Source organism: Pecten maximus, chromosome 7 (assembly GCF_902652985.1).
Source record: "Pecten maximus chromosome 7, xPecMax1.1, whole genome shotgun sequence".
Taxonomy (NCBI): domain Eukaryota; kingdom Metazoa; phylum Mollusca; class Bivalvia; order Pectinida; family Pectinidae; genus Pecten; species Pecten maximus.
In genome coordinates, this window is record NC_047021.1 from 29,909,587 (window position 1) to 29,927,503 (window position 17,917).

The 17,917-nt window shown below is 33.6% G+C and overlaps 1 protein-coding gene across 1 annotated transcript; it reads left to right on the forward strand.

Annotated features, from left to right (window-relative positions):
* The first annotated feature begins 10,619 nt into the window (after positions 1-10,619).
* Positions 10,620-17,514, forward strand: LOC117330525. The gene is made up of 6 exons (XM_033888895.1): positions 10,620-10,779; positions 12,284-12,370; positions 12,688-12,941; positions 13,188-13,323; positions 13,791-14,015; positions 16,252-17,514. Exons 2-6 carry the CDS (start codon positions 12,301-12,303, stop codon positions 16,359-16,361), a joined length of 795 nt encoding a protein of 264 aa, XP_033744786.1. The 5' UTR covers positions 10,620-10,779; positions 12,284-12,300; the 3' UTR covers positions 16,362-17,514.
* The last annotated feature ends 403 nt before the right edge of the window (positions 17,515-17,917 follow it).

The window sequence follows — 17,917 nt, forward strand, 5'->3', positions numbered from 1 at the left end:
TAAAAAATGTTTTCGACGTTATTAAACAGCTCTCACTTTTGAGAAATATTTGCAACATGATGTATTGGGAATTCCCCTCTGTCATTTTTGTTTTGAATGGCAGTTTCTCCGCTTTAACTGTCTCCAGAGAAACACATGTTCAAACAGAAAGAGAGATAGAAAGAAAGTATGTACAGTTAATAGATATTGCCGAAACAATAGGATTTTAGAGCATGTCGTGGGGTATATTAATTTGTTCGTTAAACCAGGTACTGACGCCACAATGGAATATGTCATTTTTGTTTTGAATGACAGTTTCTCCGCTATAGCCCTCTCTAGGGAAACACGTGTTTAAAAAAAGAAAGAAAGAAAGTGTGTACAGTTAATAGATATTACCGAAACAATAGGATTTTAGAGCATGTTATGGGGTACATTTGTTTTTTCCCCCGCTAAAACCAGATACTGACGCCACAATTGAATATGTCGATTTTCACATGTAATTTGATATTAGTCTCAAGATATATCGGAATGATGCATTTCAATAAACAGCAAATATATGCACCTTTGAAAATGATTTTATTAAGCTTTGATTCACCTCCTAAACGTCGAAAAAGACATGCGTAATATAATATAGCCTAGTCTTATTACATGGAACAACGAATTTGTTATCAGACATAAATGGTAATGAACATGGTACCCCTTGTAACAAGACATATTAGTAGTCTTTGTAGTAAAACATATGTCGTGGCCAATGAAAAGTGTCATAACAAAATATATACATGTATAAGGATCAATTGAAAATTGTCGCTTCAAGACATAACTGATAACCATTGTTACATGAAACACATCGTCATCCATAAAACTATCATTACAAAACACCAATAGTTGCCAATCAAATGTGTCATACAAAATAAATGGTAGTCAACGAAAAATGTCATACAAAACATACATATTATCCAATAAAAGGTGTCATACAATACATAAAGGGTAGTCAATGGAAAGTGTTATACAAAACATACATGGTTGCCAGTAAAACGTGTCATATGAAACATATCGGGTAGTCAATGGAAAATATCATACTAAACATACATGGTAGTCATTGGAAAATATCATACTAAACATACATGGTAGTCAATGGAAAATATCATACTAAACATACATGGTAGTCATTGGAAAATATCATACTAAACATACATGGTAGTCAATGGAAAATATCATACTAAACATACATGGTAGTCATTGGAAAATATCATACTAAACATACATGGTAGTCATTGGAAAATATCATACTAAACATACATGGTAGTCAATGGAAAATATCATACTAAACATACATGGTAGTCAATTGAAAGTGTCATATAAAACATACATAGTAGCCAATAAAAGTTGTCATACAAGACATACATAGTAGCCAATAAAAGGTGTCATACAAAACATACATAGTAGCCAATAAAAGGTGTCATACAAAACGTACATAGCAGCCAATGAAAGGTGTCATACAAAACATACATAGTGGCCAATGAAAGATGTCATACAAAACATACATATTATCCAATAAAAGGTGTCATACAATACATAAAGGGTAGTCAATGGAAAGTGTTATACAAAACATACATGGTAGTCAATGAAAAATGTCATACAAAACATACATTGTAGTCATTGGTTATTGTTATACAAAACACCAATGGTAGCCAATAAACTGTGTCATACAAAATAGGGAAGTCAATTGAAAACATCATACTAAACATACATGGTAGTCATTGGAAAATATCATACTAAACATAAATGGTAGTCATTGGAAAATATCATACTAAACATATATGGTAGTCATTGGAAAATATCATGCTAAACATTCTCGGTAGTCAATTGAAAGTGTCATATAAAACATACATAGTAGCCAATAAAAGTTGTCATACAAGACATACATAGTAGCCAATAAAAGGTGTCATACAAAACATACATAGTAGCCAATAAAAGGTGTCATACAAAACGTACATAGCAGCCAATGAAAGGTGTCATACAAAACATACATAGTGGCCAATGAAAGATGTCATACAAAACATATCGGGTAGTCAATGGAAAGTGTTATACTAAACATACATGGTAGTCATTGGAAAATATCATACTAAACATAAATGGTAGTCATTGAAAAATATCATACTAATCATTCTCGGTAGTCAATTGAAGGTGTCATACAAAACATACATAGTAGCCAATAAAAGGTGTCATACAAAACATTATGTCATCAAATAAAAATCCCATTACAAGACATCAAATGGTAGCCAGTAAAATGTGTTATTACAAAGCATACCTGGTACCAATAAAAACTAATTAAAATTCTAACACGATTCGTTTGCAACGCGTGTTTTGATTGGTTGCGGACCGACTTCTAATCTGCGATAGAACCATGACATATCGTGTTAAGCCACGCCCCGTTTCTAATCAAAACAATATGGCGTCAAGTTCGACTCGTAGCGAAATTCAACACTCTGCACCATTTATGATTGATGACCCGTGATATTGGAATCGAAAGTGAAGAAATCGAATAGAATGAATTAACTTTATAAATTTAACAAAAAATCGGTCTATCGGTCTCGAGTTCAAACCAAATTTCATGTTCTAATCGCCAGTATAGCCACTCAAAACAACTTACTATCCCCTAAGTATAGATAGTAGCCAATTTCAATTATCGTTACTAGACATACATGGTCTTCACTTGACGAGTATCGACCCAAGACATATATTCTGGCAAATGGAAAAGGATGAACATTTTGATGAAGCTATAAAAACACAAAAATAAGAGGGGATCCAAACTTCACAAACGTGATGAATTTCGTCTTGATATTGATATATTACTTCCTTTTCAATGATAATCAAATTCCGGCATCCTAATTGTTTTTCACAGTCACACATCTGTGTCATACTATACTGTTCTACCGTATCCTCTACACGTGTAATATTACAGGGATTCTACGCATTTTGCTCTATTCAAAAGTCGGTCAATGACAAAAGTAAATTTGAACATTCAACCTTCCGAATTCCAGTCACACTTTTTGACGTTAATCAAGGGCATAAACGTGCTGTTATCGCAAGATTACATAGAAGTGGAAGGCGGGGTCAAATAACGGAAAATCAACATAGAGAATACCAAACTTATCACATCACACATCTGTGTTTATAAATATAATATATAAAATCTCACCAGTGGCACATGAGGTTAACTGTTTCAGAGGTGTTTGACAAATTCGAAACACGTGCTGTGTGTAAATACGTTGATGAGACGGAGGCTTCGGCGCTTAATGCTTGGAATGGTAGAGAAACATCAGATAATAACTCTAAATCCTTGTAATGGTAGAAAAACATCAGATAATAACTCTAAATCCTTGTATGGTAGAAAAACATCAGATAATAACTCTAAATCCTTGGAATGGTAGAAAAACAACAGAGAATAACTCTAAATCCTTCGAATGGTAGAAAAACAAAAGAGAATAACTCTAAATCCTTGGAATGGTAGAAAAACATCAGATAATAACTCTAAATCCTTGGAATGGTAGAAAAACATCAGATAATAACTCTAAATCCTTGGAATGTTAGAAAAACATCAGATAATAACTCTAAATCCTTGGAATGGTAGAAAAACATCAGATAATAACTCTAAATCCTTGTAATGGTAGAAAAACATCAGATAATAACTCTAAATCCTTGTAATGGTAGAAAAACAACAGATAATAACTCTAAATCCTTGGAATGGTAGAAAAACAAAAGAGAATAACTCTAAATCATTGCAATGGTAGAAAAACAACAGATAATAACTCTAAATCCTTGTAATGGTAGAAAAACATCAGATAATAACTATAAATCCTTGTAATGGTAGAAAAACATCAGATAATAACTATAAATCCTTGTAATGGTAGAAAAACATCAGATAATAACTCTAAATCCTTGGAATGGTAGAAAAACATCAGCGAGAATAACTCTTAATCCTTGGTATCGAAGAAAAACAACAGAGAATATTTATAAATCCTTGGTATCGTAGAATATAATGCAGAATAAATCGAAATCCTGGGTATGGTAGAAAACAATACAGAATAAATCAAAATCCTTGGTATGGTAGAAAAACAACAGATAATACTGATATTTAAACGAAACTGTAATTCTAAATTTACCTCAGCAAAACGAGGACAAAATACGAGCAAAAGAATATATTTCCATGGAGACCTTTGTACCAGGATGATAAGACCAGGTGCTCCGTAAGAGTAAGACATTCTAGCTTTAAGTTGGTTAATGATGAGTGATCGACACTACATCTAAATGTTGTTTTCATCAGAAAAAAAAATTAGTGTAGGTAAAGCTGTAACTTCTTCCTACTTTTTTGGTCAAATTTGCTGTCTGTCCAAACGTATGCCGCAGTGTCCGTCCGTGGTAATCTTTCACTTGTAACGAATTCTAAACATCTTCATTAACAACAACAAACAAACAACCAAAAAATTTTTTATGATATATCACCAGTATCATGTTAAAATGTCAAAACAGTCAAATATTTAAGTGATCCAATGTAAAAGTAAATCTATAAAATCTGAATGGTTGTTGGTATTGATACTACCATAATCAAATCAAACGGTCGTGAGAAAGAAAAAGATTAACATTTGAGGATATATTTCTTAATTAAGATATATATGCATATTGATCACGTGATTGTTGTCATATCGTACCGGTATCATATATATACATATACATACATATATGATACCTATAACAGTCCCCAGTACCAAACTGTATGACGTGATGATTAATATTTTCGTTTTCCCATTCCTTTTATTGAGGTGAGGACATCATGACGTAAAACATATCTGTATGTGCAGGTGAAGCTCACCCATCAAGATAATATGGCATTATCGACTGGCTGATTTGGTGTTGATATTCCCCTTTGTACTGCTATTTTGTGTTGTCTTGTCCAGACGGAGTTCGGACTTAACGATGAAGATAGGGATGATAATGTGTTTAGTGAGCGGTTGGTAGTAAAGATAATTACCTTAACAGACTGAAACAGTTTGACTGTAGTGTACTTTAGGTTACTTTTTATGTATATTTACAGAAACCCTATAGAAAACCTTCAAAGCATCAAAAACACTCTAAGAAGGTTGAAGCTTAAATCCTCATAAAGTTGTCAGAACTGCATCTCCACGCTCGCCTAATCGTTATTCATTTGGCATTTATACTATTTCTGAATGTTACGAGAGGGTCAATTCCAACTGCACTCAAACTGCTTCAGACACATGATTATATGCGTTTATGTTTTTGCTTACGCGTACAGGCAAATTTCCAAGGGACATGTAATTTACACTGCTGTGTTTTGTGAACATTCTTTAAATTCACTTGAGTGCAGCATCAGCGATTCTCCTTAGTTAATGGTATTTAGACACAAATCATCTCTTAAAAGTTTTCCCAGTAGTTTCAGCCACCATTATTGGGTGTTTTTGTATTGAGGAAATTAGCATGTGCGTTATTTGTCTAGATACATCAACGGGCACAACATGTAGAGTGCAATTTGTCTTTTTAGTGTTGGTTGTGTCGTAAACCATCAACCTAGGCAGACGAATTAACCAGAAATGCCATAAAGTAACCCGTAACACTATTTATGTGGTATCGTATCTCTTAGGCCCAGGAAGCGCTCTTTGTGGTCACAATGCAATTTTTGTTCAACCAAATATGCTTAATGTCAACAATGTTTTGTAGTTGTCCGGGAGTAACTCCTATAATTTTACAGGTGATTAGTCATCCCTATGGCTAGATAGACGAAATAATAACGCCATGTTGATATTAATAATGATACCTTTTCTATAAGATAGCTTCTAACAAGAGACTATTAATATCAGCACGTTGATGCCTAAGCTTATATCGGGCATACTGATGCATCGCTGATAAATGACGCTCTTTATCACATAATCAGTCTATTATGAAATGAATTCCCCTTGTAAATATTTTTGAATATGTCATTAGTGTTATATGCCATAGAGCGGTTTAATATTAGCTGTGCCAGTCAGAAATCGATTGTAACCTCGTAATATTTACATTTACACTGCAGCCCCACTATATAACTTTACCAAGCTCACTTGAAGGTTACGAGTCCATAACTTCCAAATCTTTATTATGACGTCATTATGATAGTGACGTCATAATTGTAACGTTGGCGATAACGAAAGATGGCTGTTGAAAAGGCTGTTCCGTCTCTGACGATAATAATTTGTTCATTCATCGTAGAAGCAAAATTCCTGGACATAGTCTTTAAAAATCGTTGTCAAATGTAAATATAAGCGCTAGCGCGCTTCATTAAAGTTGCCTTTGTCCAGTTGGCATTCATCAGCCCATAACTTCCAAATGAAAGTAGTTCAATGCTTAAATATGGACAATGACGTTATGCCATGAATTGACAATGAATCAGCGCAATGGCTACCTCAGGTTGAGCTTGACCTTCACATTTTGACTTAAAAACCTGTAAAAATGTAAGTTTTTTTTACTTATATGATAAAAAGTGTACTAAAATTATTTTATGAACTTTTAATTTCAGCTCGCCAAGACCCATGGAACACAGAGGGATATATATTTACATGGATTTATTTTACGCCAAATAATCAATATCACTGTTTTGTTTTCAGAATTTTTTAAGTGATAGTAGAATACAAAATGTGGGCGAAGGTAAGAGAATGTAAGCAAGGAAGACAGTTAACCATACAGAGGCATTGTATAATAACGCGGAAGCGGTAGATAGCTTTAGAGTTGTTGTGTATTAGGATAAATCAATGTTTAACTATGTGTCGCCAAGATTTGTTTTAGTTTAACGACCCATCGACGGCCATTCATTTAAATCCAGATATACTGTATAATCAACAAAGATGTATATGTATAGCAGTGTGATTAAATGATTTAAAACTGCCGAGCCGACAGTAAACAACAACAGTAATCCTAGAAGCTACGGCAGACACCAAGGCTTGTGGACCGCAAAACCTTAAGGGAAATGGTGACATGTAAACAAGACAGTAAATTCTAACTAAAACTAAATTACATAATGTGTGTGACAAGCTATGGGGTAGACAGCCCGACCACATGATTTTTTGGTCGGATTATCCGGTTTCCTTCCACATTAAAACCTCTACCGCGCTTCCTTTAGGGTCAAAAGAGCGATTTATATGAAAATAACCCGTAGAACTCTCATTATGCCACCGCTAAGTGGACAAATGTTGGAGGAAACACCACAAAAGAAAACCAACGTGCCATCGGTGATGAAATAGCAAACTCCACAAACAACATCCCCTGTCAGTATTCAACGCGTCTCAAACCCATGTTCTATAGAAGAGAAGTATCAATCTCGCGTTTGACACCATTTTCAGAACCTAAATTGTAGTTTTGAAATCAAAGGCAAAATATGAACAAATTTAAAACATTTACACGAAGACTTCTAAAACGTACAAAAATGTGATAAGGTTGTAGAAGACGCTTTACACCTTACGATGTTGATTTCATACAAAATACAGTTCCAATAAGCTTGTCAAAAAGAACACCAAACACTCGGTTAACTCTGATAATTAATACTTATTTCAATTTCTTTTGTGAATAATATTGATATTTAACATTCAAACGTTCCGGGTTCAGGTCATAGTGACGTCACCCTATCGAGAACAAGAGCACGTTCAAAGAGCACGTGTAGCTTGTCTTTTCCCTAGGGTGAGATAAGAAAATCTCACCCCGGTAAAACTGCGGATATCCCTCTCCGGGGTAAGAGAAAATGTGATTAAATACAGAACTTGTAAATTAGAGCTGTCTTGAACAGAAAACCAGGTAGTTTTTTTTCTAGCAGAATCCACACAACTCCAAACTCCGGATACTCTAATCAGAACAAATCAAATTAAAAATGATGGAGTTGAGTTGCAATGGCTGGAACAGTGTGAGGATGCATTGTAAAGGAAGGTAGAACTAACTGATAAGAGAGGCAAGATTATAAGGATGGACGGTTTTTGAATTCTCTGCAGAAATAGGATGCCGAGGATTTCCAGCACAATCCCCACGGAGACTATTTTTGACAATAATTGTCAACTTTGGAATAATCATCAAAAACAGCAGCCTATGGGTATGACAAGGATTTCTTACACAATCCCCACGGGGACTTTTCCTGACACTAGGGTCATTGGTAGAGACACAATAGCATCTGTAGAACGATCGTCTAAGACAACAGAGAAATCGTCCAGCTGGCTGTGGGGGAAAAGCAAGGTCTGTAAGCCGTCAACATACAGGTAGTGATGTAGACAATCAATGTCGACTCGCTACCTTGAGGTCGAACCGTCATGTGCGAAGTGGACCTGAATGATGACGTCGGTTGAGAAGCAATTCAGAAAATGTGTTAAAGGTAATATTTACTAGAACACTTCGTATGGAAAAAAATCAATCAAATATCAGCTACATAAACGAGTCTATCGTCTTTACCACCTCCAGTTATCTATTCGTAACCATCTATCTCGACCTTATTCCAAAACGACGTTCCCTCGAGTATTATCTTTTAGGATGAAATAGATGATATATCGCCCCTGATTACACCTCGACTGCGGTTACTTCAAATGCTACTGTTTCAAAACCACCCAGTCGATGCTTCATTCTATACACGTGGATATATACTTTTTTGTTTATAGAGGAATGAAAATGCGACACAGAAGTGAATGACTACATTGCAGAACCATTTGAGTGCCAATTCTGTTCCACTTGGCGATGCTTCTCTAATATATTATCTAAATGTTAAAATATATCCAGTTGAAGTTCCAAATGAAAACTATATGGTAGTGAGCCTTAGTTATGGTGGTCATATAGGCGAAGATTTTATGAATTTGATTTTATTCATTTAAATGTTATCACCATGTCATCAGTAAGTATTATTAATCACCAATAGGTTTAACTGCGATTTACTTTACTTTTTGTGTATTTTCCCTTTATTTCCAGAAGGTATGTGTTTTGTTCTGTAAGATAATGCCTTCAAAAAATTAAGTAATAATGTTGTAAAATAATTACAATTATTTTCTATTATAATTGTTCAAAGACCATACACATTTCGTATCGAAGGTACGAAAACTACGAATTGTCTCAAGCGTTGGTGTATGTCCAAGTTAACACTGACAAAATATCTCTCTCGAACAGTAGTTTATCTATGGTTAAAGGTAGACTATTCTTGGAGTAGTTCACAAATGTAGCTGTAGTCAAGGGACAAATTACCATACTAGAGGTAGTATGTCGACATTTTTATTCTGAAATATGTATATCATTATATTGAATATATATACATTTTTGTATGATATAGGCATATGAGAAAGGGATACAACTCCAACAGGTCATTATCCTACAAAATGTCGCGTTATATTTATGTATAGGCACATTTAAGTATAAAATAATCTTTGTATTAAGGTAAGATTGCATTGAGCTTATTTTTGGTGATTTACCTCGTGCCTATCAAATGTTCCTTTAAGGCACCACATACCTATTCAAATAATAGTACGTTACATTTTGTAATAGATTATCCCACGCTCGTGACTAAATCAAAGCAATGCTCTTCATGTGTCGTGTAATCTTAACAGGCAATCTCAAAAGAAAATTTGGAATTGTAACTTTGTCGTCCGCCACCTACTACATTGTTTTCTTCAGTAGTGCCATGTAACCCTCCCCGCGTATACGAAAGTAAATTTACATATTACAGGGTTGTATCGCTTCCTTTTCGAAGGTAATAATTCCTTAAATAGAATATCAATCCATAATCACACCTGTACTAACATATCATGTTCTAACCATATTACCTCCAAAGTAAAACATATTGATCTCGCCTATTATGTGGTTAATATATCGTAGATTTTACATTAAAGAGGCTTTAAACAATTTAAGTGGTAAAACTGAAATGATAATGTACATGAACTTTATAAGGTTTTGTAAGCTGATGTTTTATTAAACCCCTCAAAACATTTAAATAAACATATTTATGTCCTCAGATTAGTACGCCCCTTACTAGCATGAATGTCTGTGCCACTCTGATACTGGTTCATAGACTTAAAACTCTGACTTCGGTTTTGTTACTGAAATTCACAAAAGATTTTTTTTCAAATTTAATAAACAGAACATAATCTACATCTACCCTTCCTAAACATAATCACATATTACGTTTGGTAGCCTCGGTTGAGACTTGTAAACATGTTGTTGTTTGGTATGTGCTTTATCCCTATAATGACCGCCGTTGAACTCTAAGTATTCTTTCTTCATAACAAACAAAGAAATGGTTTGTATGGATTGAGTTGATTAAACTTTAGGATACGTTTTAGCTTACATACTGTGTAAGCCATTCACATCTGATTGCCAAAACCCTGCCATAACGACATATGTAATTGCATCTTGTTGACATCTTATCACTGTTATTTCGTTTTATTTATTTTCAAAATGATGACATTTGTTACTCGATATGTGCAAACACAGAAATTGTAACATATGACGTGGATTTATATTTATAAAGTAATTAAAGAATTTAGGTATTACTAATCTGAGCAGCGAGTACTATGGTAAGGAATCGGTCAATGACACACACGACACATCAACAAAAAGAATGTCCTTGATCTATGATATGTCGTATATATACAGCTGACAATACCAGGTGCCCATAATAGGAGTTTACACCGAGGATAGAACAGCGTCTGACGAGATCATTGTTGTGTGATATACCCTGTAAACACGGCTGTGTTAACGTAGTGGTGTAGCTGGTGAATTTAACTAAACAGGCAGGTAAGTTGATTTTGAATAGACTGTACTCAATATAGTTATCGTTTATTTTGATAAAAAATTGGTAAGACACAACTATTGTTATTTTTTATTGTATGGATATAGGTATTTTTAGTATTTCACCCGTCTATAAGCACCTGAACGTAGTCAATTCTTTCACCAATCAGGTAGGTTATACAATCATATATAATCATTTCATGTCATTTTACATTTAAACTCAACAATATCAACACCTACACCCCCCCCCCCCCCCCCCACCCCCCTGAATATTGGTCTGGATCAATAGCCAAAGACAAAAGTTATTGAAAAGGGGAGACCTGCTATGCTTGTTTATACCTGCCGAAACAAAATGGCGGATGTCACTGATGAGCAGTAATTAGTTATACAGAATAAAGCTATGTCATATAAGCATACCTGTACAGTGTTTTGAATTGGAAGTGTTCAGTAGCTAAGAATTGTATTGTTTTCTTTGTTGTTTTTAATAACATAAGTACAGATTTAAGAATCATGTCCCTGCAGTATCCAAATTCTTAAGGCAGATCGTGATGAGAAATAACATTGTAAGCTCAAACCCTATTCATATACAGACATGCAAATCTCGACAACACACTCATATTGACATTGTTAAATAAGCAAGGTATATTTGGCACATGACCACATATATAGGCTCCACTATTTATACGGGTAATGGAGCATATCAATATTGATCACCACGAACGCCACACTAACCACCCGTATGTTATTACCAGGTGCAGAATTACCTTATACACTCGTTTCGTTTGTTTACGTCAGTGAATTATGCGCAACAATTCACGATAGTTACAAGAGTTTGGATGACACGAAAGTCATTTGACTGATTCTCACAATCAATAACATATCCACTGTCAGAGTATATTTTCTCTGTATAGATGTGTCCTCATGATCATAATCAGAGGAAAGTATAGTACCATTACAATATTATTACTGGAGAATACTCCGTTTTAACCGCAAGGTAAGAGGAGATTAATTCATACCAATGTGTTGATATCTCTATACAATGTAAGAGAAAGAACAATACGACATTTTTTCTGACTAATAACAGATACATTGTTATAATAAATGAAAATACACGTTCCTACTAATATGTCAGATTTGAAAATACAAGCACTTACAAATCTTTCGCTAAAAATGTACAGGTACTTACACAAGTATCACACATGAAAATATATTGACTTACAAATATATCACCAATGAAAATACACGTACTTACACATACATATGTGCTGTTTTGCACAATATAAATCAATATAGACCGTTGTGTTTTGATATGCTCATTATTACAACGATATTTAAATATACCTTATTCCCATAGCCGTTCGAAAATAAACAGACGATACCTAAATGCAAACGAAATATTAAGACAAGGCGTTACAGAAGGGTAGGCGTCCTCAGCTTCATCGGCGACATCCGCCATTTATATCTAGGTCAAGATATTACCATGTTATTGACATAAACGTGATTGTTTCAGGTCTTTAATTCAACAAGATGTCCCTGGTGTTGATGACGTGGGGAATACTGTTTTGTAGTGTAATTGACTACACATCGGCTGATGCCAGTGAGTATCCAACATAGAAACTAATATAAATCACTTGAAGTATCATATGACGGACGTAAAAAAGAAGAATACTTAATTTTCAAACTAGTCTTCATAAATTATTTGACAGTCATAAATATAGATGTTTGTTTTGTTATTGAAAATGTTCATTGGTATTTAACATCCTTATTTAAAATGCAGTTTAAGTAAAGATATATTTGTACACTGTCGATTTACTGTTCATTAATAATATTTATATTGATAAATATCAAAGGCATTCAAATATATCGACATGATGAATACAAAGTTTATACAATATGTAATTGTTTCTCTTTCAGTACAGTTGATACTCGTTAACAATGCTTCATGCTCTTTAGTGATTGATTACCTGAATGAGTTTGATTCCTGTCAGTTAAACTGGGAGGGTGATGTACTTCCCCCGAACTGTCAACTCCGTTTTAACGCGAAGAGCATCATAGCCTCAGAGAGACGCGACAAATACAAAGTCTGTGTGGAGACCTTCGAATATCATATCACAAAATGCAATTTGAAAATGAAGTATTATTCAGAAGGCAAACATGGCACAATCCAGGTAAATATGTATATGAAGGTAGCTTATCATTTTGACAATAAATACGTAACGATAATGACGGGAAATGTCCAGTGATATGTTTGTTAAGATTTGTCGTTATGTGATAAGTATTTTTCGAGTTATGTATTGACCTATAACTGTTTTGTAATAAAACTAACAAAAGAACAAACACTGTTAGAGCTTAGAACATTTCTGTTCCATATTGATCAGTCGATTAGTTACCATTTATATGTTTCATTATACCAGGAACATAGCAGCGGAACTTCACAACAACACAAGTTTTGTGCTGCAGAAGGAGACACGTTGTTGATAGGATTGTCCAGTACGGTTCCATCCGACTCTTCCTTCCAGCTGATGGTAACTGCAGTGAAAACTTACACCCGTACGTATATATAATGAAAATATTACATTTAATGTTTTTAGGCGCATTTAAATTTCATTACAATTGCGAGAGTTGTCTAATCCAACAATCACTACTAATGGAACTATTTCCAATTATGATACGTTATTTAGAGATGCTAAAACGCCTACAGAGTCTACACATCTCATTGTTATAATATACATGGAATTTCACACAAAGTATAGAAATATATTCATATCTGAATGGGAAATGATTACGACTGAAGGTAGCATAAGATTATATGGAGGCGGAGCACGATATACCGTAAATATATATTTTAACTCTGCAATTTTAATTATAAATATTCAAATTAGAAGTCCAAATTGCTTGATGGTGGTAATAGTGTAAAGATAAACAACAGTACACATTTTGTTTTTTTTAATCATTATTACTGCTCTTGAAGGAAATGTAGCATCCTAATGATTTAAGATGATATATTCATTGGACAGATGAGGAGAAGAACTTGTATCTAGTATACATTGTGGTCGCCAGTCTGTCCCTCCTGTGTATAATGATATCCTGTATCATAATCCTGGTGGTATGTAAGAAACAGAAACAGGCCCAACACTCCAGGACTGGGAGCCAAACCACGACTCCATATAATGCCTCCATGGTACAAGGTGCTTTCCCCTCCGATGGTATCTATAACCAGGGATACGTCAACACAGAGAAAGGTATGTCGTACACAGGGATTAGCCTTAATGACAATATTAGTATTCCAATGTAAACTGTCTTCAAAAGTATACACATCCCAGAAGTGCTGACTTGCACAATTGTCATAAAACCCCCCCAGAAAAGCTGCTTTTCAGTTGGGATTATACAATGATGATATGAGTTATGAAGATCTGAACATCGTGAATGGGCATCTTCAATAAGATTCATCTGTTTGGATTGGTGTGATATCAAAATGAATGTCACTTTCTAAACAAACAATTTACGTATTGCATATGTCGCAGCGTTTTAAGACTGACTGGTCCCTTTGTCAAGCTATGAATGAGTGAACAATTTGAATTGTTTACCTGTATATTTTCCTGACAGGTAAACAATTCAAATCGTTCACCCAGTCTCAATTTGAAAAAGGGACAGGTCGGTCTTGAAACGTTGCGACACGTTTAACACATACATTGTTTTTGTAGAAAAGTAACATCATTTAGATATCATGAAAGGACACTTTTTAAAATATGCAGCTCAGTTGCCAAGGTGGCCGAGTGGTTAAGGTGTCCAAACACTTTATCACTAGTCCTCTACCTCTGGGTCACGAGGTCGAAAACCAACGTGGGGTATTATCCTGGCACTGATCGTAGTTCGGTGGTTTTTCTCCGGGTACTCCGGCTTTCCTCCGCCTCCAAACCTGTCCTTAAATGACCATGGCTGTTAATAAGACGTTAAAAAAAATAAACCAATAAAACCTGCAGCTCAGAAATGCAAACTATGTATGAATTTATATAGTAACTGATGATCGACGCAATCCAATTTCGTTTAGCTAACGTGTTTTAGAGTGTTAAATATTTTGTGTTACTGTAATTACTACCAAGGTCGAGATAATTACTATAAATATCATAACAATTACTATAAAGGTCTTGATAATTACTATAAAGGTCTTGATAATTACTATAAAGGTCGTGATTATTACTATAAAGGTCGTGATAATTACTATAAAGGTCTTGATAATTACTATAAAGGTCTTGATAATTACTATAAAGGTCGTGATTATTACTATAAAGGTCGTGATAATTACTATAAAGGTCGTGATAATTACTATAAAGGTCGTGATGATTACTATAAAGGTCGTGATAATTACTATAAAGGTCGTGATAATTACTATAAAGATCGTGATAATTACTATAAAGGTCGTGATAATTACTATAAATGTCGTTATGATTACTATAAAGGTGGAGATAATTACTATAAAGGTCGTGATAATTACTAAAAAGGTCGTGATAATTACTATAAAGGTCGTTATAATTACTATAAAGGTCGTTATAATTACTATAAAGGTGGGGATAATTACTATAAAGGTCATGATAATTACTAAAAAGGTCGTGATATTTAAAATAAAGGTCGAGATAATTACTATAAAGGTCGTGATAATTACTATAAATGTCGAGATAATTACTATAAAGGTCGTGATAATTACTATAAAGGTCGTGATAATTACTATAAAGGTCGTGATAATTACTATAAAGGTCGAGATAATTACTATAAAGGTCGTGATAATTACTATAAAGGTCGTGATAATTACTATAAAGGTCGTGATAATTACTATAAAGGTCATGATAATTACTATAAAGGTCGTGATAATTACTATAAAGGTCGTGATAATTACTATAAAGGTCGTGATAATTACTATAAAGGTCGTGATAATTACTATAAAGGTCGAGATAATTACTATAAAGGTCGTGATAATTACTATAAAGGTCGAGATAATTACTATAAAGGTCGTGATAATTACTATAAAGGTCGTGATAATTACTATAAAGGTCGAGATAATTACTATAAATGTCGAGATAATTACTATAAAGGTCGAGATGATTACTATAAAGGTGGTGATAATTACTATAAAGGTCGTGATAATTACTATAAAGGTCATGATAATTACTATAAAGGTCGTGATAATTACTATAAAGGTCGTGATAATTACTATAAAGGTCGAGATAATTACTATAAATGTCGAAATAATTACTATAAAGGGCGTGATAATTACTATAAAGGTTGAGATAATTACTATAAAGTGTGTGATAAGTACCATTAAAGTCGTAATGATTACTACAAAAGTCATGAGAAATGAGCTAGTGCCATACTTGTTTTTCCGTCCTATGGGTTAGTCAAGGAAAATATGTATCATATCATTACAAAAACAATAATAGATTAATTGGTCATAATTTACTAGCTATTTTGTTTTAATTTTAGATCTCTATCAACATGAAATAACCATCAGGCCTCCAGAATACTCGGAGAAGGAGGACAAGACAAACCCACCTCCCTACACGACAGTTAGTGAGCATGCAACACTATCGTGAACTGTACAGGGTAATTTTCTTTCAAGTGTTCAAATTTTATCACTAAGTAACCAAAAGAATGATACTGACATTTTTTATATAAAAAATAAATACTTGATGTTATTTGTTTTGAAATAGGAAATAATCCTTCAGACAGAAAGAAGGGAAGAAAAAAGAAAGAAAGTATCAATTGTATTGTGATATTTTTCGAATGACATTAAGCTTTTTCATTATGTTATTTCCCCCCAGTTTTTATGTATATACTAATAATATTTAAGAGTATTTGTGAACTATTTTTAAAGTATTATTTCTGGTATTACCATTTTGACACTACGTTATAAAAAAAAATCTGACAGGAAAGGTTGTAGAGTAAGTAAACTGAACAAAGTTCCATAATAACATCAACATTTGTTTTTATTGAATGTCCTTAAATATTTAAAATATTTACGTCTTCAATTCACAGATTGATTTGATTCGCATAATAGTATATAAAAATAAGTTCACAAAATGTGAGAAAGCATTACGCGCAAACGTGGATTCACAAATTTTGCATATACACAAATGTATTCCTACGCGACAGACTGGACTTTACTAAAGGAATAATATTTATTTTTTCAACATTCATTTGGTCATAACAACATTGGCTTCTGGACATATTCAATGAATCGCATCATATACAACATTTATTCTGTCAGATTTTTGGAGTAAGTTTCATGTTTTGAACATTTAGAAGACCGTAACAACATTTGTCTTATGTAAATATTACATGGATCATGTTTATTTAAAAAGAACACGAGAATAAGAAAAAGTCCGACGGCGGAGAGCATTACACGTGGTAATGCGGTCCCCGATTCTACTACGCACTGTGATGAGTCTAATGTTGTTATGAAAAATGAATTCAATTTTCGCTAATGCTTTCAAGCATACAAATTTTAATATTGAAGTGTAAAAGGCCAATTTCGTTTGTAAGGTCGAATAGAGAAATCAAACCAAACATGAAAATATTTATCAATAAAAAATTGTCCATGTCCATGTTATTTATAATATATATTTTTTTCTCAATACCGGTTATACAAGATATTTGTACATAATTATAATTTTCATTTGTTTTATTTACATTTTGTTTGAATAAAATATGGTAGATTGAAGGTTTTACCTGTTCATTCAAGACATACCTGAATACAGAGTTTGTGTTTTCGCTTATGTAAGATGTTGGATCACTTACAATATCAGTACAATATGACATTTCTCAAGTATGTATCCTATATATCTCACTATTCTATAAGCTTAACCTATTATACGGTCATGCGTTTGTATGCAAAGAATATTGAAGGGAGCAATGCTAGCTCTGATTTTTTCATATTTAGTCATGCATTTCCCCCCCAAAAAGTTGATATCCCAAATTATTGGTATGTCAGTTCAAACGAATCTCAGTACTAAAACATGTTGCACAGTATTTCATGTAAAGGGATAAACGATGTATTTTCAAAGCTGTCGATACCAACCAACTTAGCACCAGAACACTCCGAAGAATGAATCTCTATCGAACCAGGAAGAAACACCTATAACTAAAATCT

Coding starts and splice junctions, on each gene's coding strand:
- LOC117330525 (XM_033888895.1), top strand. CDS start 12,301: ATGTCCCTGGTGTTGATGACGTGGGGAATACTGTTTTGTAGTGTAATT. Junction 12,371..12,687: donor CTACACATCGGCTGATGCCA/GTGAGTATCCAA, acceptor TTTCTCTTTCAG/TACAGTTGATACTCGTTAAC. Junction 12,942..13,187: donor GCAAACATGGCACAATCCAG/GTAAATATGTAT, acceptor TCATTATACCAG/GAACATAGCAGCGGAACTTC.